The 27,919-nt window shown below is 48.2% G+C and overlaps 1 protein-coding gene across 2 annotated transcripts in view; it reads right to left on the bottom strand.

The window, feature by feature from the left end:
- Nucleotides 1-27,919, bottom strand: part of WDR48 (WD repeat domain 48) — a 589,407-nt gene that overhangs the window by 492,774 nt on the left and 68,714 nt on the right. For both annotated transcript variants that reach the window (XM_085632038.1, XM_085632039.1), the window contains exon 4: nucleotides 23,733-23,815. In XM_085632038.1, coding sequence (XP_085488164.1) covers nucleotides 23,733-23,815 — 83 coding nt within the window. The remainder of the gene's footprint in view (nucleotides 1-23,732; nucleotides 23,816-27,919) is intronic.

Raw genomic sequence — 27,919 nt, 5'->3', positions numbered from 1 at the left:
ATTGCTTTAAAGTGCACCCTTTGGCGCACGGGGAGCCAGTGCAGGGCTTTGAGGGCTGGCTTGGCGGACATTCTGGAGGGAGTGTTAGTAATCATGCGTGCTGCCGCGTTCTGTGTCCGCTGGAGTTTCGTGATAGTAGACTCGGGGGCTCCCAAGTAGACCAGGTTGCTGTAGTCCAGGCGGGACAGCACTAGTCCCTGGATTAGGAGCTTCCTGGACATAGGTGGGAGTAAGAGCAGGATTTTACGGGTCGTGCGCATGAGCCCGAAGCATGTGCCCGAGGTTTTGGTTGCTTGGGTTTTCATCGTGAGCTGTGGCTCAAGCCACACCCCGAGTGTCTTGATTTCGCGTTTTGGGGGGGGAATTTCTCCGAACACATCGGGCCATAGTGTAGGAGGGATAGTTGTCCATTGCTTGCCAAGTAGCATTACTTCTGTCTTTGTCCTATTCAATTTTAGTGATGAGTCATTCATCCAGTTGTGGATACCTATGAGGCAGTTAGTCAGATTTTCAGGATGGTCGATCAACTGGGACAAGGAGACGACTAGTTGGGTGTCGTCAGCGTAACTCACCATTTTTATGTTAAATGGTGTTACCACGTCCTCGAGGGGGGCCATATAGACATTAAAAAGCGTCGGGCTCAGGGAAGAGCCCTGGGGGACGCCGCTGGTGAGTGGGAGGGTGGATGAGTGATGGTTATCGTCCCACACTTGAAAAGTGCGTCCTGTAAGAAAGGATTCGATCCATTTGATTGCTGTCCCGGTAAGTCCTGCATTCGCCAGTCTATGCAGAAGGACACGGTGGTTGACCGTGTCAAAGGCTGCACTTAGATCCAGGAGGATCACTGCCACTGATCCTCCTGAATCCAGTAAGCCCCTTGCCTCTTCAATGACTGCGAGGAGTGCGGTGTCCGTTCCATGGCCCGGGCGAAATCCGGTTTGGGATTGTCGGAGCAGGTTATTAGTTTCAAGGAACTGGGATAGTTGGATGTTTACCAGTTTCTCAGTGACTTTGCTGATGCCAGGGAGTAGGGATATTGGTCTGTAGTTGGACAGGTCCGATGGATCTAGCTGAGGTTTTTTTAAGAGTGCTTTGACCACAGCACTCTTCCAGCTGTCGGGAACAGTTCCGTGGGCGAACGAGCAGTTGATGAGATCCGTGATGGTAGGTACAATTACTGAGGCTACGGTCTTGAGGAACCTGATAGGGGCTGGGTCCAAGGGTGATCCACTTTTCATTTTTGTTAGGGTTCGCTCAACCTCTAGGGGAGTGACAGGTCGGAATGTCTGTAGCGTGGGGCGACAGATGCTTTCAGTCTGTTCGAGGGGAGTACGGCTTTCCGTGAGGCTGGGGGAGCTGGGGGGTGGGAGGGAGGCCAGGATGCGGGTGATTTTATCGTTGAAGAAGTTCGCTAACTCATTACTTCTGTCAACTTTGGGGGTGTTGGAGGGGGAGGTGGTGGGGACCTTGATCAGCTCTTTGACGATTAAAAAGGATTCTCGGGCTGAATTAGATGCTTCTTGTATTCGCGTATCATAGTATGAAGCTTTGGCTGATTTAATGGCCTCTTTGTAGAGTTTGACCGTAGACTGGTAGGCTTCTTTGTTGGCATGTTGCCAATTTTTTCTCCAGAGTCGTTCGGCTTTTTTGCAGTTTTTACGAAGTATTCTTAGATCTGCGGAATACCATGGTGCTGAGCCATGTTTGCCGTTTTTGTCTTGGATTTGATAGAATGACCCCTAGTGCCCCAATGGTAAGAACACCTTTGGTTCCACAAATAGTACATGACACTGCAAATCGGGTTCTTCAAGAAAATGAGAGGGAAGCAATTAATAAGAATAGAGATGAATTGATTCAGAAAATAACTCAGATGAACACACATCCTGATGCATTGACTATACCAGTAACTATAGGTCCAGTAGTCCCATTGTATGGTGAAAAGTCAAACTGTTCTAAAGTTCCTGTAATGCCTACCCCAAGCATAGAACCTAGAAAAGAAAAGATGATAGTAGATGACCAAGCAAGTGAATGTGAATCAGTAATATCATTAATAGATTTGGGCATAGGAGAGCCAATGATGGAGACCCCAAAGAGAAATTTGCCCAGTTGTTCAAAGGAAGTTAGACTAGAAACCTCAACAGGAACGAGAAGTGCCACAATAGTAACTCCAGAAGATATAGCGAGATGGTCTCAAGAAATAGAGAAAGCAAAGTAACAGCCAAAATTATTAGACATTTTCAAAATTGAGAGTAGAATTGGAAGAAAGGGTTGCTGGAAATGTGGGTGTAGACAGATTAAACTCATACAGTGAGGAAGAATTGCTGTTTATTTGTAGAAGCATTACACGAAATACATAGGCATTCCATGAAAAACTGACACATTTGGGATCGAAAATGGGAATTGACATAGGGAAGTCAAAGGTGTTGCAGAAACCATATAGAGCAGAATTTTCCGAAAAGGATTTGGACAACATGAATGCGTCTGGAAGAAAATTACAGATCAGGGAGTTGTTATTTCTGCTACAAAAATGGGGAGCACTTGAAAGATGGAAAGTTAGGTGGGCAAAGAAAAAAGAAGCAGCACAGGTAAATCGAACGACGTCTGAATATGCCATGAGAGAAATAGAAAAGGTTGAGAGGTTGTATCCGATGAGGGAAGTACCCGGAGGAGGGTACGTACTTGTACCATGGACTAGACAGGATATTTTGCAATTTACAAATGATTTCCCAAAATTGAGAGAGAAACCAGTGGAGTGGTACAGACAAGTTGAGAGGTTTGTGAAAGTTTCAAAAGTTTTGTTAAAGGATCTGGATGGTCTGTTTGACATAGTAGTACCTGCAGATTTGTGGACAGAGTGTAAAATTACTATAGATTGGCCTAGTGAGGAATATCCAAGAGATTCAAAGACAGGAGCCCCGTCAGAAGATGTAATTAAAAAATATCATCAAGTAATCACTTTTCTGAAGAGTAAAATTCCCCCGAAAGAAACTGATTGGGTAAAAATAGACAGAACAACCCAAGAAAAGAATGAGTCTGTACATGCCTACTACGGACGTCTTTTACAGGTGTTTAAACACTATAGTGGGTTTGAAAGTTTAGAAAACAAGGACATGACACATTTTGTGTATCGATTTGAGACAGGGTTAAGATTGGATATATCACAAATGATTAAGCAGCACATGTTGTGTTGGCAATCAAAACCCATTGATGAGATTTTAAAATATGCTAAATATTGTGGGGATGAAATTGATAACAAACGAAAAGCCTTAGAAGAAAAAGTAACGTGGGCTCAAGTAAAATTGGCTGAACAGCAAGAGCTTAAATTAAACAAACAGTCAGAAAATCAAGAAAGAGCACAAGGTGAAAGCGACAATAATGGGGGAAAACCACAGGGAAGGTTGAATCGGGAAGAGGCAAAGAAAAGATTTCCCTGTCACAGGTGCGGGAAGTTGGGGCATTGGAAAAACGAGTGTAAAGTTGTACAAGTTAATAATGGCCTGAATCAAAATTTAAATCCACAGACGCAGAATGAGGTGTTAATGAGTCATCAGCAACAGGGTATAGATCTTCAGGGTCAATTGCCACCTGCTCCCAAGTCAAATTTTGTGAGTCAAGCCAAGTACAGTGTGGACGCCGGATTTCCAGAAGGAAGTGTTAAGAAAAATGTTGTAACATCATAGTTTCTTTTGCAGGATCCACTAATTGTGCGTACTTGGCGCATCCCTACGGGTAGATCAGTCAGGTCCATACGTAGAAGGTAAAGTAGAATGAAATTATATCACTTTCTTGTTGGATACTGGTGCTACCAGGTCTACTGTGAGAACAGCAGACATTCCTAACCTGCCCCTCTTGGGTGATGACATCCAAGTCGTAGTTGTTTCGAACAAACGGATTAGAACACCAATCACAGAACCAATGGAGGTGCGACTTGGAAATTTTAAAGAAATGCATAAATTCGTGGTATGCGACTCAAGCCCTGTAAATTTGCTTGGAAGGGACTTATTGTGCAAAATGAATTGCACCATATCTTGCACACCGGACGGTGTCGCAATACAAACACCAGATGAAGATGGAGTTTACAAGTTCATGTTAGCTAAACAGGGGATAGAAGTAAATGAAATGTATTCAATGATAACCAAAGATGAATTACCTGCCGAAGTCAAACTGACTGTAAATGCAGAGATATGGGATTTTGCTGGAAAAGTAATAGGATTAATGGCAGATGTAGATCCTGTAAAAGTGACAGTGAAAGAAGGTGCTGTTTATCCGAATAATACAAAATGAGTCCAGAAATAAAGGCAGGTGTTGCAGCAGAGATTGAGCAATTAGTCGAACAAGGCATCCTGAAAGAAATAATGAGTAGCCCTTGTGACTCACCTATAATTGGCATTAAGAAACCTAACAGGAACTATAGGGTGGTTCAAGATCTTAGAAAAATTGATAAGATTGTTGTACCATGCTGTTCAGTAGTGCCCAACCCAGCTGTGAATCTTTATCAGATACCATGGAAAGCAGGTTGGTTCACAGTAATCGATTTATGTCATGCATTCTTTTCTATTCCATTGCATCCAGATAGCCAGTTCTTATTTTCATTTAAATTTGAAGAGCATGTTTACGTGTGGAATCGTGTGCCTCAAGGGTACACTGAAAGTCCTTCAATCTTTAATCAGATTCTCAAAAGAAGCCTTGAAACTCTTGTATTGCCCACAGAGTCAGTCCTGGTGAAGTATATCGACGCCCTATTGGTGGCGTCAAATACACAAGATGACTGTGTTACTGATTCAATTGCATTGCTAAATCATTTGGCAAAGGGTGGATAAAAAGTGTCCCCTGAGAAACTTCAGTTTTGTAAAAACTCAGTTAAATATTTGGGACATCAGAGAGAGGAATTACAAGAGTGACCTCTGAAAGAATCAGAATAATAAGACAAATGCAGTTGCCTCGAACCCAAAAAGATATAAGAATGTTCCTTGGATTTGTAGGCAGTTGATTGTAGGGTTTGCTTTATTAGCTAAACCCCTGATACAGATGACCAGAAAGAGAGCGAAAGACCCTATAGAATGGGATGATGAAAGCATGGGATCTTTTAGAAAGTTGTGAGATTGTTTGTGTGGAGCACCTGCTTTAGGAATGCCACACTATTCAAAAGAATTTGCATTATTCTGCCATGAGCTGGGTAATTGTGCACTTTTAGTTCTGACACAGAGACATGGATTAATGAGAAGACCAGTGGCATCTTTTTTTGCTACCCTAGATTCTGTGGCCTGTGCATTACCAGGTTGCCTGAAAGCTGTAACCGCAACTTGTGTAAGCATAGAACAGAGGGAGTCAATTGTGATGGGACACCCTGTCAAGGAGTACGTTCCTCATGCAGTGGTGATTTTGCTGACCAGAACCCGAACGCAGTACCTTACTCCCAGTAAGCTGACAAAATATGAAAGAATAATACTGGGGGCTGAAAACACGACTATAGTGAGGTGTACTGTTCTTAATCCAGCCACTTTACTACCTGATCCTTACCAAGAAGTGAAAGATGAGGTTGAACATGAATGTAAAGACGTGACTGAACTTAGTAACTAACCACGTCCTGACATACAAGAAGAACCCTTGAAAAATGCTGATCATGAGCTATTAGTAGATGGCTCATGCATGCAACACGAGGAGGGAGGATTGAGTGTGGCTTACGCTGTATGTACATTAACTGGAATAGTCAAAGCATCCTATTTACCAGAAGTCAGATCTGCACAAGTAGCCAAATGGATTGCTTTAACTAAAGCATGCAAAATTGAGAAAAATTGGAGAGTAACCATATTCACTGACAGTCAATTTGGTTATGGGGTTGTGCATGATTTTGGCCAGTTATGGATGCAAAGGGATTTCCTGACTTCCTCAGGCACTCCTATTAAAAATGGAATTTTTGTAAAAGAATTAATTGAGGCAATTCAATTACCAAAAGAGGTGGACGTGTTTAAGTGTGCTGCTCACCAATCAGGAGATGACTATGTGACAGCCGGTAACCGATATGCTGACCAGGTTGCTCAACACTGTGCAAGGCACAAAATTGCCCTAAACAAGAAAATCGACCTTGTGGAATCAGCTGCCAACTTATGCTACTTGCAGGTGTGGGAACCTGGGAGGAGGTGAAAGATCTGCAGGATTCAGTAGACATAAGAGAAAAGGAAGAGTGGGTGAAAATAGGATGTCAAAGAAGGGCAGAAGATGGTGTGTGGGTTTGGTATGATGGCAGACCAGTAATGCCAGACAGTATGCTTGCACCGATGGCTAGAATGTATCATGGAGACACATGTGGGCAAAGATGAAATGATTTGACTAATCAGACAAGATTGGTTTAACGCAAAATTCAGGAATGTAGCAGAGATTCTTTCCTAAAGATGTTTAACATGTCAACAAATGAATCCTGGCAGGAAAACTGTGGTTAGTATGTAAAAAATTGGTAAGGCAGAAGGACCTTTTGTAAGATTTTAATTAGATTTCATTCAATTGCCGGTTTGCCGGGGGTTGAAATATGTACTGATCATAGTTTGTTTATTTTCAAAGTGGGTGGAAGCATACCCGACCCAAAGAAATGACAGCGGACAAACTTTTATTAAGAGAACTCATCCCTAGATTTGGTTTTCCAGTAACGATTGAATCAGATAGAGGGTCTCAGTTTAATAATGAAATAATTCAAAGCTTTCAAAGTCGAACAAAAATTGCACTGCGCTTACCGTCCAGAGGCTTCTGGGGTGGTAGAACAATTAAATGGCACAATCAAGTCAAGACTCAGAAAGGTGTGTGCATTCACCCCACTGGAATGGCCTGATGCTTTACCTCTGGTTCTGATGGGACTCAGAAGTATTCCAGACAAAAATACTGGATTGAGTCCCCATGAAATACTCATGGGAAGAGCCATGAGACAAGCATGTGTACCAGGACAAAAGCTGTTGAATATAACTGATGACTTGGTTTTGGAGTATTGCAAAGAGTTGGCTGACAGAGTGCGTTCTATCTCGCATCAGGTTGGGGAAGACGCAGTCAACAGACAGCTGAGCCAAGCGCATGATCTGAATCCCAGTGACTGGGTAGTTGTGAATAATCACACGAGAATCGTGCCTAGCATCAAGGTGGGACAAACCACATCAAGTTATACTGACTACTTCAACAGCTGTAAAATGTGCAGCATTGCCTAATTGGATCCATACAAGTCATACCAAAAGGGTACCAGCTCCTGAAGAAGAAGAGTTTCAATTGAAACAAGAAATTGAAGTTGTTGAAGGTTGTGCAGCTGAAGAACTTCCTATAGAAGATCCTGAGGTAGCTGCCCAAGAACAACCAAGTACTTGTCAGGACGAGTGGATCCCAGTGGTGGACATACCTGAAGTATTTATAAGAACTAGAAGCCAAAAACAGTTAGCTAGACAGGAGAAGAGTGAGGACCAGTCAGGTGTAGAAGAGCTCGCTCAGGAGAGTAGGGAAACTACTATTAGGGTACCTGAGCAGGAACAGTTAAGGAGAGAACAATATACTCTGACAGAAGAAAACCAAAGCCCCATTCATGAGTCTGAGGAGGGACAGATCGGGTTTAGAGAAAACGTTCAGGCAGAAGAAGGTAAAGAGGTAAAAAGGCCTGAACAGAACCAGATAGGCATAGAAACACAAGTTCAGGATACAGAAGAAAAACCAGACATCACCAATCCTGAACAGGGTCACATTGAGGTAGATGAATCAATCCAGGCAGAACAGGCCAGAACAATAAGCCCTGGAACAAGGTCAGATAGAGAGGAAATCTGAAGACGAAGATGATCAAGTTGTGCAGAAAATAAAGGAAAATAAAAGAAGCCTCCAAGAACCTGGCAGTGCAGTGAAATTTAAGAAAAGTCGAAAAGGTGACAATTGGCCAAGAATTATCAAAAGTCTGTAATAGCATCTTAAGACAATCAGTGAAGAACCTGATCAAGTAAACAAAGTATCTAGTCAATCTGGACCTTCCACAGTAACACCAAAACGAAGGAGTCAAAGGTTGAAGACATTGAACAACAAGTTCAAGGGTCCTGAGTGGACATATGTTATTCTTGAAGATTTTGAAAATCTCGACTTAAATGAAGAAGGTGATGAAGAGCTGAACGATGAACGAATTGATGAAGAAGTGAGACCAACTTGAAAGGGAGAGAAGACGCATAAGGTGTAATCTCATGCCAAGTTCTGAATTAAAGAAGAGAAAAATCTTCTTGTCCAAAAATGTCGGACGATAAAGTTATTGGAAAACCAAGACAAAGCTGCATAAAGAAGTGTTGTAGGATTTGTATTGTAGCTTATTATTAGTTTTCATAATATGGGTAATATTAGCAATAGCTGTTCCCTATTTGATGGTTACTGACCTACAGAATAGTACTAATGCACATATGGAAGTAGCAAACATTAAAAGAGACAAAGTAGACTTAGAAACACCAGACGAGTTAGATTTACACCACACCGTAGATAAAAAAGAAACTGATTTAAATGTATTTGCAAATCTTAGTACATTATGTAGAAACAATCGAAGTTAGTGATTGTTATGTTTGCATGAAATTGCCAAACTCAGTAGCTGAAGGGGTAACTTATCATCACTTACCTTTGACATATGGTATTTCATGTAGTGTATTAGTTTATTTTATAGAACTGGAAAACTGCAGTTTTATTATTCAAATGTAGATGAAATATTTTCAGAAGTCCCTATGCAGAAGAGCATGAACCCTGTCCTTAGTACTAGAGACTCACAATTCATGGGTGAATATTTCCCAACAATGAAGACAATAGATATAGCAGATGCACACAAACGCAACCTAACATGTAAATTGCATGAAGAAAAGATATTTTTGAACTTAGTAGAACAAAGGAGACAGGATTTCCAAAGAAGGGCCTCAGAACCGAAACCTCAGATACCTAAATGGGCTGACAGGGAAGATTTTTTTTGGTAACTGGCAAGACTCCTGCTGCTATGTCTCTGGATTTTGAAAAGAAAAGGAAAATCTGTCTCCATAGACTAAAAACAGATTATAACAATGCATTTATTGGTTCCAGTGAATGTGAACATAACTTCTTAGTAATTGGGGGTTAGGGACTAAAAGGAGGAACTGATCCAGTATGTCCTGGAATTTATGAAATTTGTGGAAACAAAGCCTATTTTAGATTGCCTGATCACTGGTACGGGAGTTGCTATTTCGGAATAGTATTCCCTAAAGTTTATCATGTGGGGGGGGGGGGGGGGCGTGGCTTGGCGCGCGGACATGATGGCCGCTATCGAGTGAAGCTCCGGAAGAAAGGTGCAGTTATCCTGGCACTTCTCCTGGCTGGGCTCCCTCTCAGGCATCGGCCGTTGGCGGGGGTGAAGCCCGAGAGCCCCCCCGGCGCAGCGGTGAGCAGATTGGCGGAAGCGGTGATTGGAAGACGCTGCACCGCTTAGTGACAGCTGCAGCCGGCAGACGCGACACAGCGGGAAGGAGGGACGGCTGGCCGCGTCTGCTACTTTAGCCCGCGACTGGCCACGAGGGCACCAGGGCCTGCAGCGCTGATGTCGGGGCGCTGCTGGAGCGCCTACCTGAGGTGTCCTGGTCAGGAGGTGACTGCGTCGGCTGGCTGGCGATGAGGCGAGTGAGCAGGGCGGATTAAACGGGGTGAGCTGCCCCCAGCACGTTCCGACCCACGGCGGACTCGGCTGTGGCTCTCCATTGACTCTGTGGGACAGGCGGCCACGCGAGGCGGACTCCACCACAGAGTCGCGTGATCCGACGGAGCCCCCATCTAGGAGCCGGAGGTGCCCCGGGGAGTGTTTGGTCGGTGTGCAGGTCGGCGGATCCCTCGGAGGGGCGCACCGGAGCGGAGGGAGAAGGTGAGGCTGCGGCGGTGACCTGGTTGCAGTCCTCTATACGCCGATACAGACTGGGAGACCCGAAGTGTGGCGGTACGTTGCCATGATGCTGGGGAGTGGGTTCCCCGAGCCCTGAGGAGCAATTGATGGGCATAGTAGCGCTGCACTGAACTAACCGTGGCAGTGGGGACAAGGACGCCCAGATGGACACTGGTAAGGGGATAATTCTGGCCCCGAACGCCCATACCTGGCATTGACGCTCACGGGAGACCACGTAGCCCCCCAGCATGCGACTGGATGCACAGAGCACAGGGGACGGCGGTTGCCCAGAGTGCAGGCCTGACATCGTGGGCGCTTGGAGTCTGATTGGGATGTGCTGGCATAGATAAAATACTGGCGAGAACGCAGCAGCAACTTTGAGAGATCTGGTGACTGCCACGAGTCTTCTCCAGTCCTCGAGAAAAGCTAATGCCTGGATGGGGGGTTGGGGGGGGGGGGGGGGGGGAAGGTCTCGGGCACAGCTACAGAGAATAGTCATACGGCCATTGCTGTGGCTCAGTGGTCCCCAAGATCGGCGGATAACAGTGATCTCCTGGTGTGCGTCGGTGGTGTGGCCAGTGAGGTTTTCGAAGCTCTTTTTCAGCTACTGGAACCCGGCATAAGTGGGCCACCGGCAGCGTTGGCCACCTACAGGGGTGGCGGACAGCGATAGTTGGGGCTGGTCCAGCTGCCTGGCGACACGACCCTCCGGCGGATGCCTACAGCACAACAACTGGTCATGGGCCGACCGAGGAACGCATCGCGGGACGGCCAGACGCTGGCTGGGAACTCGGGCCCCGCTGCGGAGAACAGTGGGGGGGGCCGCCGCTTCACAAACGGATGTACTGGCAGCAAAGCTGGACACGGTGCTTGCCACGGTGGAGCGGATTGGCTCCACGCTCGAGCAAACGAAAGCCTCCCTGGAGTCCCGCATTGATAAGGTTACTGTAGACTTCACACTCCTCCATGCAGATCACCGCAAACTGGTAGACACGGTGACTCAACAGCGACAGTCCCTTCAGGAGATCCAACCAGTGGTGAACACCCACACAGCCACATTACAAGACCTCATAGATTGCGTCCATGTTTTGGAGGACCGGGCTGAGGATGCCAAAGGACGTTCCCGGCGCTGCAATATCCGTGTGGTGGGTCTGCCGGAGGGCGAGGAGGGACGGCGGCCGGAACAGTATGTCGAGGGTTGGCTGCGCGACTTACTTGGCTCTGAAATCCTGTCTCCGCAATTCGTGGTGGAACGCGCCCACAGGGTCCCAGCACAGCGGCCCAAGCCGGGGGCCCGTCCTCGCCCCTTCTTGTTTAAGCTTATCAACTATCGGGACAGGGAGATGGTGCTGCGCGAAACCAGGAAGTTGGGCGCCATCCAGGTGGGAAATGGTCAGGTGCTGTTCTTCCCGGACTACACGGCAGCGGTGCAGAAACGCCAGAGCAACTACCTGGCGGTGAAGCGCCGTCTGCGGGCGCTGGAGATCTCCTATTCCCTGCTGTTCCGTCGCGCCTCCGAATAGTCACTAAGGAGGGGACCCGCTTCTTTGATGCACCGTCGGAGGTCTGGGACTGGCTGGAAGAGACCGGGCGAGGTGGCGGGCAGCAGCCGCCGGACTCTGAGCCCGGTGCGCGTCGAGGGAGGAGATCCCGGCGGAGGAGGGGAGGAGGGCCCCGCAGAGACGGGGGACTGAGCCTGGGGGTTGCTCCCAGTCCGGAGAGGATGCGCCTGGAGCGCCAGGGAGCACTGGCGGCGGTAGCGACACTTGGATCTCCTGATGGCCGGGGAGATGTGTGAATATGCCGGCCCAGGGACCAGTGGCTCGTCCTCCCCGTCCACCGCACTCTCTGACGACCTGCTGATGCCGCTGGTGACCCCTCAAACTTCAGAACTGATCGTATGAACCGGAGGTGAGGTAGAGAAAGTGTCTACTGCTGGACACGCCCTCCGGGGGCTGCTGATGGGGACTGGTGGTTGCAACCTAATGACTCTAAAGTATGATGCGAGTGGTGCGGTGTGATAAGGGGGGTGTCGCATGGGAGGATATGGTGCAGACAGAAGATGGGAGTGTCTGCAGGTGGCTCCCCTGAGTTGGGTAGATGGCATGCTAGGTGTTACTTGAGCTTAGAGATGCAGACAGTAAAGGCTGAGTCCCCCTGCCCGCGCTGTCCTGAGCCCATGCCACAAGGAACATCTGTGCCGCGTCGGCGCATTGAGACAGGAGCAATCCACGGTAGCCAACGTTACACAATCACCCCTATTAGCCATCATTGGGCTTAGTTGTACTTCATAAGCATTGGCTTATAGTTTGGCCGAACGCCCACTTGGGAGTTTGCCCTGGCAGTTCTATTGGCCTTGTTAGCTAGTTCGCGTGCATGGTTCCACGTTAGTGTTTCTTGGTTTTGGAGGTTTTCAATGCAGCGCTCCGGATGGATCTATGGAGATTCTATGCCCCGCGCCGACTGGGTGTTCCCCGGCCTCGCCCCACTCGTCGACTGTGATAGTTCCCAATGGCCACCACAAACATAATCACATGGAATGTTCGAGGTCTGTACACGCCAGCGCGTAGATACTCAACATTTGCGTACTTGCAGAGACACAAAGCGTCCATAGCCCTCCTTCAGGAGACACACATGACACTTGGGGAGCTGGGCCGGCTACGCGCTCTCTGGAGGGGTCAGGTATTCGGCACCACTTACTCAGCGCGCACCAGGGGCACACTGGTCTGGATAAGGGCGGGCACACCATTCACATGCCTGGAGACGCTGATCGACCCGGATGGGAGGTATACCCTGGTGCACGGGCGGCTTGATGGCCAGCGGATGATACTAGGCTCACTGTACGCCCCAAATATTGAGCAGCCCTCATTCCTTGCTAACTTGTCTGCGGTGCTAGCGCCATATGTGGGTCTCTCTTGGCTATTGGGAGGGGACTTTAACTCGGTCCTTGACGTGCAACGAGATCATTCCGTCCCACCCTTTCGAGGTACGTGGGTAGGCTCCAACGCACAGGAATTGACCAACTGGATGTCCCGCTGGGCTTTGGTGGATGTGTGACGCAGTCTTCACCCGACCTTCATGTTCGCCTCGATAGGGTGGTGGGCTCCCACTCGCTGCTTTCCCGGTTAGTCCAGGCAGAGTATCTAGGTCGGACGCACTCGGACCACAACCCCCTCAGGGTGCGTCTCCAGCGGAGGCCTGATCGACCTCCGGTCCCCACGTGGCGCCTCCAGTCAGCGGCCCTGGAGGATGTAGAATTTCGGGCCTCGTTAGGCTCTGTGTTAGAACAGTTTTTTTATCTCAATGAGGGCACCATGAGCAGTGAACTACTGGAGTGGGACGCCCATAAGGTCTGAATCAGGGGGCACTGCTTGGGCGCGACGTGGAACATTCGCAGACAACTTGCAGGGGCCCTTACTGTCCTGGAGTCTCGCCTACTCTCGCATGAACTGCGCGGAGAGGGCAGTGGTCGAGAGTCGGACCAGCTGCCGAGACTCCGGGTGCGCCATGCTGAACTACTGGAGCGTCTGCGGTGCCACAATTACACGGCCCTCTCGGCTTGTGTCCATGCTACGTCAGACAGAGCGGGGAGGTTATTGGCCTGGTTGCTCCGGCAGGAGACGGCTCACGCTCCGATAAGCGCTATACGTGGTCCGGATGGATCGCTGGTGTACTCACAGTGGGAGATCCACCAGGCACTGACGTCTCATTACCAGTCCCTGTATGGGTCGACGGGAGGGCGGCCGGCATGGGAGCTAGATCGGTTCCTGGAGGCTGCTGGTTTATCGGTGGTTCCAGATGAACATCAGGAGTCACTTGAGGGGCCCCTCACAGCTGAGGAGATCAGAGATGCGGTCACCGCTCTGGCCACTGGGAAGGCGCCGGGTCCAGATGGGCTCCCGGCAGAATACTATCAATCCTACAAAGAAACGTTAGTGCCCAAACTCCACACTCTTTACCTGGCCGCCCTTGAGGAAGGCGCTCTACCCGGGTCAATGCGAGAAGCCTACCTGGTATCCCTACTCAAACCTGGGAAGGATCCCACTCAGTTGGGGTCCTACCGCCCCCCTTGCCCTACTCAATACGGATTACAAAATCCTGGCGAAGGTGTTGGCGGAGCGATAGGCGCTGGCGGTACCGGCAATGATACATACCGACCAAACTGGTTTTGTGCCCAGCGTAGCACCTCTCTTAACCTGCGACGGTTCTTCCGAGTGGCAGAGGACAGTGTTCGGCCCTGGCCCAGGGCGGGCTGCCTGGTCCTGGACCATGAAAAGGCATTGGACTGTCTCGAGTGGGGGTGCCTGGTGGCAACACTATCGCACTTTGGACTGGGCCTCGGCTTTCTTCAGCTGGCAGCCCTTTTGTACAAGAGGCCCACAGTGAGGGTGCGGACTGGACCGTACCTCTCTGACGCCATTCGGGTTGGTTGCGGCACCAGGCAGGGGTGTCCACTGTCACCCCTCTTGTTTGCGCTCGCAATGGAGCCATTGGCGGCTACGCTTCGCAAAGGGCTGACCGATGGCATCCTGCTGGGGGATGCGGTGCACCAAGTGTCCCTCTATGCGGATGACCTGTTGATCTTTGTCAGGGACGTGGCCCGAATCCCTGTTGAGCTGGAGCGCATTTTGTGCGAATTTGAGAGACTTTCAGGGCTCCGGGTGAACGCCGCCAAGTCCTGTCTTTACGCGTTCGGCTGCTGGATGTGTGGCATTGTTGCAGGGCTGGCGTGTAGCTGCGAAGTGGAGCAGTGTGTGCAGGGACTCGCGTAACGACGCAGGAGTATAACTGCATGGTCGCTGGGTGTTCACTACAAGCAAACTTTGTTCAGGTGCTAGATTGCTCCTCCATTTCTAGATTGCAGCCGCTGTTGTAGTTTGTACAGTTCATATTTTTATATAGTAAAATGTGGAAAGCCAAGACAACGATGCTGTTGGAACATTGCTCAAGTGTATGACTTTGATCCGAGCTCGCGGCGCGATGCTGCAAACACAAGCTGCCTGCCTCCGGGTTGTTGGCTGAATAGCAGTGTACACTTTAATGGTACAATAAAGGTTTTTCAAACTAAAAAAAAAAAAAAAACAGATCCCAGTTATCACCTTGGAGGAGTACGGGTGCAGTGGCGACCGGACACCTTTCGCTATCTGGGTATCCAGGTATACCGCCAACCGGCGGATCTCCTGGATGGCAACCTGGGAAGGGCTGTAGCTGGAGTCAGGGCCCAGATGAAATTCTGGAGTAACCTCCCCCTCTCGGTTACTGGCCGAATAGCGTTCGTTAAGATTAAGATGGTGATCCTGCCCCGACTACTGTATTATTTCGTTAACCTCCCCATCTATGTCCCGGTATCCTTTTTCACGGGCTTAACGCGCTCCCTTCGAGACTTCATATGGGGTGCTGCGCGGCACAGGGTCGCGCTGCCCAAATTGTACCTCCCCGTCGGACAGGGGGGACTTGCTATGCCATGTTTTCAACATTACTATCTAGCGGCGCAGCTTCAATGAATAGCACGCAGGTTGGCAGACAGAGGTCGCAAGGACACCGCAACTGCGACGACCCTCCCTCGTTCGCTGACTTACCTTCTCGGGCTCTTCCACCCGGCGGCGGAGGTGGAGAGGCCTGCACCACTCCTACTGGTGGTGGCCTACAAATGTTTTCGCCGATGTCTTAGTCTCACCCGGTCCGGGGTCCCTTATGCACCGGCCTTACCGTTGGAGGGCTCCCCTGGTGGGCTCGGGGTTTCGGAGCTGGAGAACTGGACCGCAGTAGACGTGTACACTTTAGGGGACCTTTATCGAGACGGGGCTCTTCTCTTGTTCACCGCTCTGGTGGAGGAAACAGGATTGGCCCCTGGTCAGTTCCTTCGACACCGGGCCTTGGTGGAGACACTGGCAGGGCGGTGGGGAGACTTAAAAGGAGGAGCCAGAACAGCATTTAGTGATAAAGTACCATCACGTGATGGGGCGTGGGAGGTGCCTGGTCAGGTGGTTTGCTTCGGCTTTACGAGCGCACGCGGCAGTGAGCTTGGCATCACTGCGGGGAAAGTGGGAGGCGGATTTAGACCGTCCCATGACCGACAAGGAGTGGCATAGGGTGCTACAGGGTCCGAGAAGGGTTCCCCGAAACATGCGCTTTCGACAAATCCAATTCTTCATTTTACACCGGGCATACCTTACACCTGCCTCTATCAACAGATACTTTCGTCGCGCGGATGCTTTTTGCCCCCGTTGCGCAGAACTGGACGTTGACCTGATCCACATGTTGTGGAGCTGCCCAGTCTTGGGCGTCTTCTGTAAGGCGATACGAGACGCGCTCCGCGAATGTACAGGGCGTGATATCCCCTTCGAGTGGTCATCCCACTTGCTACATCTTTTTCACAGAACGCCCTCTACAAAGGTCACCTCTAGATTTCTTGATCTGGGGTTGGTGGTGGCGAAGCGACTTCTCACTAGGCGCTGGAAGGCAGACGCCCCCCCACATGTGAAGGCGTGGCCCGGCTCCTTCCTGGTCTGGGCGAAGGCGGAGGGTGTAGCCCTCCAGTGAGAGGAAACATTAGGGCTCAGGTCGACCCCCATAGCGGCACAGTGGGAGTCACTGGTACAGTCCATGTTGCGACTGGGAGAGACTGTCGCAGAGGAAAATGGGGGGTAACTTGGAGAAGTCACGCTAGCTGGCGAGGTGTTGCCCCGCCTGACAAGGTGCGGCAATATTTGATGTCATACCTCGGGCTGTGTTGGTGAGCCATAGGAACGCAAGCACTGCTGGTTGTGTACTATCTTGAAGAGAGGATAGGGGGCCGGGGGCTCCGGGAGGTGACGGGAGGGGGATGCCTGGATAAACACCGAGCGCTGCTATCGAGTTCTATTGTTGTTTTTCTACAGGGGTGTTAGTCTCCCGACTGCGTAGTTTTGTTCTTCATAAAAAAAGTTGGTTTTCTGTTTATGATGGACAACTGTGGGACTGTAAATGCAGATGTAATGCCTCCACATGATAGTTCTCCACATGGTGGGTGATTACAAGATACATAGCGATTTAACAAATGTGACCATGGCCGTTGGGGCCTTCAGTATGGACATGGAATAAGAGTTGCTCCCCATTATTGCAGCCAACGTTGTATTAGCATGTGCATTCTCATGTACACCAATTGTAACTGTACATTATCCTGCTTCGTGGTATGACATATGTCATCATCTAAACTCTAATACACAGATTTCTAAATAAATGTTAAAAGAATCACTGGAAACAATAAGGACAGTAATGGACTACCCGATATAAAAGAGCTAGTTTTTCGGAAATAGTAGGCGGTATATTTGGTGCATTGATACCTTCAGTGGGAGTTCTGCTGAATTCTCGAAAAATCTGTCATTCAACAGTAGTTGATCGGTTATCTACCGACACTGCTGGAGGATTTTTACTGATCAATACAGAATTAGTTGCGGTTAGATCTATGGTTTTGCAAAATCGACTTGCCCTTGATATCTTATTAGCAAAAGAGGATGGAGTCTGTAAAATGTTGAAAGTGCAACATTGTTGCACATATATACACCTGAGAAGTGTAGAAATTGGAAGGTATATTAAAAATATAACACATTTGGAAGAAGAACTAAAACCACTGGAGGTTGACGGTGTATGGAAGAAAATAACGAATAGTTTTTCCACTATTAGTAGTTGGTTTTCTAACATAGGTAAGAGTATCTTAGGTCAAATATTATTGCCAATCATGGACATAACTGTTAGTTTTGATGATAATGTGTTGCCACAAATGCAGTGGAAAAAGAAAAAGGTATGAAGTAAATGAGAAGTGTAGGAAAAGAAAATTAGACGAAATAAGACTTGAAGAATTGAAGGGAAATATCTACAAAAGAATGAAAGGATCACAATTTCAGATAAAGGAGGGAATAAAAGATTTGAAGTAATTGAAATGATAGAATGCTAAAGTTGGCATCTGATTTAATAGAAGCTAGTGTTGGCATAAAATGCCATCAGAGAGGGGATTGATGGAGCAAGGTTTAGTATAAAAAGAAACTTGCTCGTATGCAATGCTCTCGAATACCCTGTATGTTATAACCAACCTGTTTGTAAGTACTCATTTTGCATTACATTTTACATATTGTATCTAGGGCAGGGGTACTCACAAACTTTCTCTTGGGGGCCAAATTTACAGTGTGGTTTGTGGCAGAGGGCCGCACCTTGGGGGCGGGGTCATTGGGGGAGGGGGCGAGGCTAGAGCAACAAACAAAAAACTGCGACCATGAGGTGGAACACAAGTCCCTGCAGCGGACACCTTCGTCCACTGAGCCACCGGACCCGGCATACACATATCTCTCTATCTCCCTCCCTCCTCCCTCCTCCTTCTCTCCCTCCTCCTCCTCTCCCTCCTCCCCTCCTCCCCCTCCTCCCCTCCTCCCCTCCTCCCCTCCTCCCCTCCTCCCCTCCTCCCCTCCTCCCCTCCTCCCCTCCTCCCCTCCTCCCCCTCCTCCTCCCCCTCCTCCCCCTCCTCCCCCCCTCCTCCCCCTCCTCCCCCTCCTCCCCCTCCTCCCCCTCCTCCCCCTCCTCCCCCTCCTCCCCCTCCTCCCCCTCCTCCCCCTCCTCCCCCTCCTCCCCCTCCTCCCCCTCCTCCCCCTCCTCCCCCTCCTCCCCCTCCTCCCCCTCCTCCCCCTCCTCCCCCTCCTCCCCCTCTCCCCCTCTCCCCCTCTCCCCCTCCTCCCCCTCCTCCCCCTCTCCCCCTCTCCCCCTCTCCCCCTCTCCCCCTCTCCCCCTCTCCCCCTCTCCCCCTCTCCCCCTCTCCCCTCTCCCCTCTCCCCCTCCTCCCCCTCTCCCCCTCCTCCCCTCCTCCCCCTCTCCCCCTCCTCCCCTCCTCCCCTCCTCCCCCCTCCCCCCTCCCCCCTCCCCCCCTCCCCCCCTCTCCCCCCTCCTCCTCCCTCCTCCCCTCTCCTCCTCCCTCCTCCCCCCTCCTCCCCCCTCCCTCCTCCCTCTCTCCCTCCTCCCTCCCTCCCTCCTCCCTCCCTCCCTCCACCCTCCCTCCCCCTCCCTCTCTCCCTCCCCCTCCCTCTCTCCTCCTCCCTCCCTCTCTCCTCCTCCCTCCCTCCTCCTCCTCCCTCCCTCCTCCTCCTCCCTCCCTCCTCCGTCTCCCCCGTCGCCCTCCGTCTCCCCCGTCGCCCTCCCTCTCCCCGTCGCCCTCCCTCTCCCCGTCGCCCTCCCTCTCCCCGTCGCCCTCCCTCTCCCCGTCGCCCTCCCTCTCCCCGTCGCCCTCCCTCTCCCCGTCGCCCTCCCTCTCCCCGTCGCCCTCCCTCTCCCCGTCGCCCTCCCTCTCTCCGTCGCCCTCCCTCTCCCCGTCGCCCTCCCTCTCCCCGTCGCCCTCCCTCTCCCCGTCGCCCTCCCTCTCCCCGTCGCCCTCCCTCTCCCCGTCGCCCTCCCTCTCCCCGTCGCCCTCCCTCTCCCCGTCGCCCTCCCTCTCCCCGTCGCCCTCCCTCTCCCCGTCGCCCTCCCTCTCCCCGTCGCCCTCCCTCTCCCCGTCGCCCTCCCTCTCTCCGTCGCCCTCCCTCTCTCCGTCGCCCTCCCTCTCTCCGTCGCCCTCCCTCTCTCAGTCGCCCTCCCTCTCTCCGTCGCCCTCCCTCTCTCCGTCTCCCTCCCTGTCTCTCCGTCTCCCTCCCTGTCTCTCCGTCTCCCTCCCTGTCTCTCCGTCTCCCTCCCTGCCTCTCCGTCTCCCTCCCTGTCTCTCCGTCTCCCTCCCTGCCTCTCCGTCTCCCTCTTTGCCTCTCCGTCTGTCTCTTTGCCTCTCCGTCTGTCTCTTTGCCTCTCCGTCTGTCTCTTTGCCTCTCCGTCTGTCTCTTTGCCTCTCCGTCTGTCTCTTTGCCTCTCCGTCTGTCTCTTTGCCTCTCCGTCTGTCTCTTTGCCTCTCCGTCTGTCTCTTTGCCTCTCCGTCTGTCTCTTTGCCTCTCCGTCTGTCTCTTTGCCTCTCCGTCTGTCTCTTTGCCTCTCCGTCTGTCTCTTTGCCTCTCCGTCTGTCTCTTTGCCTCTCCGTCTGTCTCTTTGCCTCTCCGTCTGTCTCTTTGCCTCTCCGTCTGTCTCTGCCTCTATCTGTCTGTCCCTGTCTCTGCCTGTCTCTGTCTGTCCCTGTCTCTGTTAGTCTCTATCATTATCTGTCTGTCTGTTTCTGTCTCTCCCTACTGCCCTGTCACCCTCTGTCCCCTTACCCGACTCTCACACCCTGCTGTTCTCTTGTCATTCTTTGTCACCTCTCCACCCTCCGCTTGTGTGGCAGCTGAGGCAGCTTCCCTTCCAGGGCGCACACACAGCCCCACCCGAGTACTTCACAGGTCTTGAAGAGATCATTTGCATGATAACGAGGCTTTGTTGTATTTCACCTCTTAGCGCCCCAGCAGCTCCACTCGGACTATCGCTTGAATCCCTGGGCCCCACAGAGCAGAGTCTGCGTTTGCGGACACTATTAAAAAAACAAAAAACACCGGTACGATGTCTGCAAGGTCCGTGGGCTGCCAAGAAAGGCTTGCCGGGCCGCTGGCGGCCCGTGGGCCGTACTACGAGTACCCCTGATCTAGGGGAAGCTTTTCTATGTGCTTTACTAATGATTAACCCGAGTGTTCTAAAAATGGCCACCAAAAACGCGGGAACTCGTCTGCGCATGCATCTACTACATTTACGTAGTATGACGTCTTCTTTAGCTTGGTGGGAAATCTTTGCAGCTGCGCAATAGCTTTTAACATGGCTACTCGAAAACCTTGCATTAACGCACATGCCGTGCTGAAACTAACCTATGTACGTTTTACTAAGCCATTAATGCAAAAGAAACATTAAGTAAATGGGGTTAGAGTAGAAGTAAGTGGTATACAGTGAATTCATTTAATTTTGTATTCTAACATGTTCTTCTCTGACTTTATTAATAGCTCGCATTTGGGCTTGGAGGGTGACCGATGTCCTTATCCTTTGCGTCAACTACGCCTGCACGCAACCTCCTTGTTCTGAAACTAAATGAAAATCATTGAATGGCTGCCAATCCATGTGCTCAACAAGGACATGGGAAGATCAACTCCTGACCCTACGAGAGAAAGAAGATGAAACCTTGTATTACAGATTTATCGATCCACATATGAAATGCTTGTGGGAATAAAGCTTGTGGGTATTAAAATTAAGGGGCGGGGAATTAGACAATCAAACCAAATAAGATTATTACACTTAGTATGGTGCGATGTCCTCACCCCATTGCCTGGCCCAATCAAATTGAGGGGTGTACATGGAATTCGAAACATTTGGGGGTGGATCATACATTTGAATTGGTATAACAGAGGTAAGTTCTAGTTAGACACACTTGACCCACTTGATGCCGATGCTATGCTGAGATGCTGCCCAATTTTGCTGCAATCTGATTGAGGAATCCAACACTAGGCAGGGGTGTGGAATTTAATAAAATATCTACTTGTTCCTGGGGATAGGGTGCTTTATTAATCTACTTGTCCTGTAACAAAGTCCACTTATCCATGTTGTGCCATGTAATGCGGCGACAAATTATGGCAGCAATATCATTATACAAGAGCCCTGAAATAACCTCTCCGATTAAGCCAGGGCTCCTTCCATAGTAGGGTTTGAATACTAGCAATTCTCCTATATTGCCATGTTTACGCAGATCTACAGACTGGGGCTGAAGGTAATGGTAAGCAACAGTTCCAGGGTGGGAATGCCCTTTTGTGTCTGTGCAAGCCTACTAACTTGCATGTTTAAAGGGTTTTCACCAACTCTTCTCTAATCTTTTCCCATACTGAGAAAGGTTGGAAATGTACTCCTGACAATGGCAGACATAAAACTTCTTCCAGGGTTGGGAAAAAAGTGGTTTGAAGGAAAGTGAACTTGCAAACACTCACACCATTCTAGATAAATATAGTTCTGTGGGGTTGTGCTTTGCATTTTGCACTCCACCAACTGTATCAGGCAGAACCTGCAACACAATCCCTACAATTGATTTAAAGTGTTTCAGCCTCGAGTGACCTGAAGTTAGAAGACTGGAACAGAACACAGGGAGATGTTGAGAAATAAAAAAATGAAATCAGTGGATACAATCTGTTCAAAATATTTCTAGAACAAGACACAAATGGAAACATGAAGCACACCTCTTATCCCTACAATGGTCGTATATGTTTCTTCAAAGCAAAGAACAAAATGCAGGTCATCGTACAAGATACACCCTAAAAGTATCACCTTTTGTCCCATCACACCAAAAATGACCCAGGAATCCATCACTGCCTTCACAAAGAGGAGCATTACCAAATACTCAACATAGCAAGAAAAGTGGCACAATCAAACATAACACCTGTTCGACAATAGCAATGACCACATTAACATATTCATTCTAGGCATCGTTAGGCTGGTTCTTCCAACATATTTCAGTGCCAAAGAATCTCAGGCATTGGACAATACCCGAGCCAGCTGCTGAAAAGAACAGCAACTGAGAAAGAACGACAATAGCTGAACAACTTTCACAAAGGCACATTGGGCACCAGCTCCAAGAAGTGAAAACATACTCTATAGTCTCAAGTCAGGGTGCAGACTTATAACCGGTTGGAAGCCTGTGTGGGCAGCCCCATGATGTAAGTCTGTGTATTGACAAAGCAATAAAGTGAATTACATACAAAAGAGGGCGGGCATCCTAACACATTTTAATTCAAGATAGCCCAAAGTCCTGATCGTCCTCGACTTGTCAATAGTGCATGATATAATGAGCCATGAAAATCTAGTAGATTGTGTAAAAAGCAGTACATTACAGTGGTTCAACATATTTTGTCTGACCTGTACCAACAAATTATAACTGGCAGCAACTTCTAATTCACTAAATGTGTGGGGTCCCTCAGGCTCTTCACTATCACTTAAACTATTCAATATCTACATGCCGCCCTAGACGGTGGTCATTTTGCAACAAACAGTTATGTAATACACAAATGTACACTTAGATTCATTAATATTAATTCATGTCAACGCACTGAAAGCTAAAGTTACAAACTATTCAATAAAGTATAATCACTTGTAGCTAAACAGTACACAAACTAGGGTCATTGTATTAAGTGAAACATTGGAACCTCAAGAACTATTTACAAAATACAACCCAAAACAAGAAGAAAAACTTTAAAAGGTCTAGTTGAACTCAGCCCATTTTTGTTCACAGCAAATTAAACGCAACATGAAGAGTATAAACTTTTCATTAAAAACACAAGGAAGATTATCACTTTACTCAAAGTACAGACTAGACAATTTCAGAGTGGTCCCCAAAAGGATTTTCAATAGCTTGGTTCTCAAACAATAAGAGAGACGGAGTCCAATAAGAGCTTTCCAACAGGACAAAGCCAAAATCCTAACTATTCTATTTTAATAACGTATATCTTGTGACAATTTCAATTTTCATAACACAACCTTTCTATTTTAAGAGTTTTATTTTAGGTAATGTTCTTTTTTATATTGGGAAGAATTGTATTGTCTATTGCTGACCCCCACTGTATTGAGTCTACAACCACAAATGGCTTAGTTTGGTAACTATTGAGAAGCCAATGGTTAGCTTTATGGGTGAATTTCTTCGCACATGTTGTAGGTCAAAATCCTTTTATGAAAGATTTCTTGAATTTTGCACCATTCAGTTAAACAAAATCACAAAACAGAACACACACCTTTTCTCGGGCATTATATGAAGCATTTTTGAAGAAGGTTTGGTATAAGAAGCAGCCTAAAGACCCTAGCTTGCAACAATATAAACCCATCCTGAAAATTAGTACTTTTACATACAAGTTCAAACATTTTGTCAAAAAAGATCAATTAAGTAGTGAGAAACAGTAAGGTACTTTACCTTGTGCGTCCGTAAAGTGGACATGCAAAATCCCTTATGTGCATTCCATACTTTAACAGTTGTATCGGATGAAGCAGATATTACTACATGGAGAACAACACAAGATTAAACAAGGGTAATAATAACGATTCAATATACAGTTCAATACATTCTAATCTTCTATAGCAATTCAATTTTGGGATGAGTATTTAGGGGTGGGGATGAGTCCCTCACGCTTCTTTATCACTTGTTGCAAGTTTCAAATGTATGAAATGAGTTTGGGCCACATAAGAGGTACATGTTGGCAGCCCTTGTACACAGAAGGAACAGGCAGGACAGGCTGCTTCCCACCTACACAAAATCTCTAGCAGTGCTAGATTACAGTACATTCAGCGCAGCCTACACCATCACATTAATCTGACCCCCGAGTGAAAATCAGTTGGTTCTCATAGTTTATCTGGAGTTCTAAAATGGTGTACTGTTACAGTCGCTAGTATAGGTGAATTTCAGATCTTGCTACGCACCTCTGGTGGCATTGTTATGAACTCCCAGATTTCCTCCATGGCCGACTCCTAAACTGGAGTCTGTTGTTTCTCAAGTACACTTGAATACTCATCGGGTAAGCGTATCTGCCCTACTGCTTCCTACGTAATCGCCTGGAAGTTTGTTGTGCCTTACTAAAATATTAACCTCATTACTTCCAAATTGTAGGCACTGTCCTTGGAGTATAACCTTACCTTGTTGCACACTTTCTGGTGGCATAGATTCATTCAGTATAGAGATTTTTCTCTTTGTTTATCGATTGCTTCGCAAATAACACCAGTACGTTCATTAATTTTTCTTACCTAACCATTTCAGCTTCTTGAGACTTTCCTTAGCGCTAATTCTTTCATCTCACTATTAGTTCCCTAGGTCATCCCGCAGTCCTGAAGGGAACCTTTTATACTACTACAGAGTCGAAATGCTGTCAACATTTCCACATACAGACCATTCGTTTGCCATAGCACTATGTGAACCTTCCTTAGTGTTCCTGCATTCAAGAAACAAATGTATGTCTGTCTGCTATTACCAATACACCTGTACTACGCATTTTTTTCAAAAACTTTCCCTTGTTTATGGTATATCACTTGGGGTATTGCACAATTTTCACTGATTTTTTCAATTCAATTGCATTTTTTTACATAAATAAATTTAATTCAAACTATTTCCAAGTAATCTCTCCATGCTGGTTTTCTTTACATTTTCCTTCTTTTGGCATTATAAAAGTGTTTACGGGTATACAGTTGCCAACCCACCAGCACCGTCACGGTCGCCTTATAAAGAGGGGCTTACTGGGAAGGATGGCAGTGCTCTTCTGCAGCCCCTTGCCCAATTAGTATTTTTCTTCCTTTCGCTGCATTATCTACCCAAGTTTTGAACTTCTTCTCAGTGACATTGTCCCTGTGAAGTCAATGTCTGGATCCACATCAATAAAACCTCAAACCCACGCTCTCCTCCTCTTGTAGGGTGTTTTCTGCATACACAGCTGCTCGTTAAATGCATCTGTGGCCTGCTCTCCCCTTATTTCGCTCTCTCATACACTCTTTCTGCTCCTCTATATAGAGTTTGTTTACCACTTTGTGCACAAACTACATATCCCTCACTATCTTCCTTTCTATCAAGTCTGTGCATCTCTCACTGTTATCTATTCACCATACCACATAATTCCACAACACAAATAGACTACACACCACTCAATTCCAATCTAACCCACTTAATTCCCCCCCACACACATCCGCTCCACTTCAAACCAAAACACATAGGTAAAAGACACTGTCATTTACAAGGCCAAAAGCTCTTACTCTCGCAAATGCGAGACCTATTGCTTTGCAAATGCTTGTATTGCATTTTGCTACCAAGCCTTTGACAAACAGAATAGAAGCATAAAACAAGTATTGGCATAGCCAATAGGTCTCGCCTTTGGGGCCTTATAAGTATTTAGTTAAGTAGCACAATATCCTTCGTGCAACAACATCAACTGTTGCATGGCTAAACACTTATAAGGTCCCAAAGGCGAGACCTATTGGCTATGCCAATGCTGGTTATTCTTTGAACATGTGTGGTGGTCTTGGTTATCTTTTTTTGCAGGAATTTCAGAAGCTGAGCAGGAGTGGACACAAGTAATTCCGGAACATCAAAAGAATACAGCTTTAAAGGAAGACCCAATGAGAGACCGCCAAAGACGCTGATGCACTGTGCAGTGACCCAGAAGAAACAGTTGAATGAACCGACAGCAGGAAGCTGCAGAGTGAAACACAAACTGCATCCTGCTGGTGGTTGCCGGCTTTAAACTGGCCGTGCTTCGCGCCACTGCCTCCGGTATAGATTGCGTCAGGCGCAACATCCACTGGGCCCTGCCTCTGCTGCATAGTAGTTGCCAGAACCCTAAGATACCTTGTGCAATAACTTGTCAACTTCTTCCTGCAGGGGTGCAAGTGCCTAGAAACGGCTTGCGAGAAAGCAAGGTTGAGGAGACCATTCCTTATCTAATGCAAGATTTAGAATACCATGGTCCCTATAAGATTCCATGTTAGGGAGGGACTGTGCAAAAAATGTATAGTAAATTCGCCTAGTGAAACTCTTATGGGGCAGCCCCCTCGCAGGTGCTCCAGAAGTGAGGCCACAAGAACTAGGTGGGATATGAAACAACGACCGGTAGGCCGAGAAAGCGCTGCCCTGTCAGGTCGCGACATGCTCAGGAACCGTCCAGCGGCTCAAAGCAGCGCCACCTAGCGGACGCGCTTTGAATAAAGACTAGGGCTCGGGCTGAAGTTTACTGCCCATGTGGATTTATTACAACAATATACAAGCAATAAAAAGCACAGCAATGTCAACTCTACTAACAAAGCCCACGCGCTAATATCCAACTCACGAGTCGAACAAAAAAGCAAGGGACATAACTGGCAGCAGTGAAGCAAGAGGAAGAGAAACAGACGACATCAAAGAAAACAAGCACGCGCAGCAGCAGGGGGAGGGGAGAGAGGAGGGGGCCTGTGCGAACCCTTGCGGGAGCAAGCAGCAAGGCGCGATAATTGATAACATATGGTGTTGCTGCTCGCTCCCGCAAGGGAATCGCCAAACGTGCACGTGTTGCCATTGAAAGCAATGCAAAACGTGCACGTTTTTGGGCGAAAAAGGCAACCGATGGCTAAAGGTCTTTTTCCTTTGCAGCGCATGCGCGCTGCGTAGGCGAGACCTAATAAAAATGAGTTTTGTGATAAGGTTATACAAGCAGTACATAAAATGCAACAATCCAGTCAAACCAGAAAGCCATGGAGTGTCAAGGGATACAAAACAAAGTTTATGGTGAAACTATAAAATGAACTTTTTTTGTGAAGATACTTTGGATGTAGATGCAATCAACTGATTTCTCAGAGGGGACAGGTCTGGACAGCATGGGGTACATGGCATGAGCCACGTGGGGTTAAGAAAGCGGTGGACAATCATCCAGCCACAGTGAAGGGTAAATCTTCACCATTGCTACACTTGTTCAAATGCTCACGCTGGGTTTCATACTCGCAACCTAACCCACTAGCCGACCCTGCGCAAGCACCTTGCCTCTCGCCTTCCAGTGCTAGAAAATACATGGCAAACAGTCAAAGCGTCTTGACTTGGGCATAAATGGAACTCAAACGGTTTGAAGGCCCCGGGCAAAGATTTCAAACCAATGCTACAGCTGAAAGTGCCAAGTGCCCTAACAAAGGTGTGCCAGAGGTGGTTCTTACCGCAAAAGCTTGGTCTATTGCTCAAGGCTCTCAATCAGCACCGCAGGTAGCTTGGTTGCAGGAGGGGAAAAGATCATTCTGGAACCAAACTCCATAGTCTTGGACAGCTTGCAATGACGTGATTTTACTTACTGACAAACCAACGTTTTATAAACATCTGCAACGAATCCAGGTGTAATGACCTAGGAAGTGAGGGAGCTGCCAAAGTCACAACACAATCACTCAATCCCAGACCACCCTCACATGAAGCCAGCATGACTTCCTTGTCAACTAGGTAACTTGAACACATGCCATACTGCAGCTAATTTAAACAGTCTGAATAAGAGGGTGGGTTGGAAACAATCAATGACATTTAATGAAGAATAACTGTATTATTGTAAGCCTAGTTATTTTTAAAAACACGGTTAGACTGTCTTTTCCATTTACATACTGTGTTTCTATAAT

This window comes from Triturus cristatus, chromosome 10 (assembly GCF_964204655.1).
Source record: "Triturus cristatus chromosome 10, aTriCri1.1, whole genome shotgun sequence".
In the NCBI taxonomy this organism is placed as follows: Eukaryota; Metazoa; Chordata; class Amphibia; order Caudata; family Salamandridae; genus Triturus; species Triturus cristatus.
Note: the sequence above shows the minus strand (reverse complement) of the source record. Positions and strands in the feature narration are given on the sequence as shown.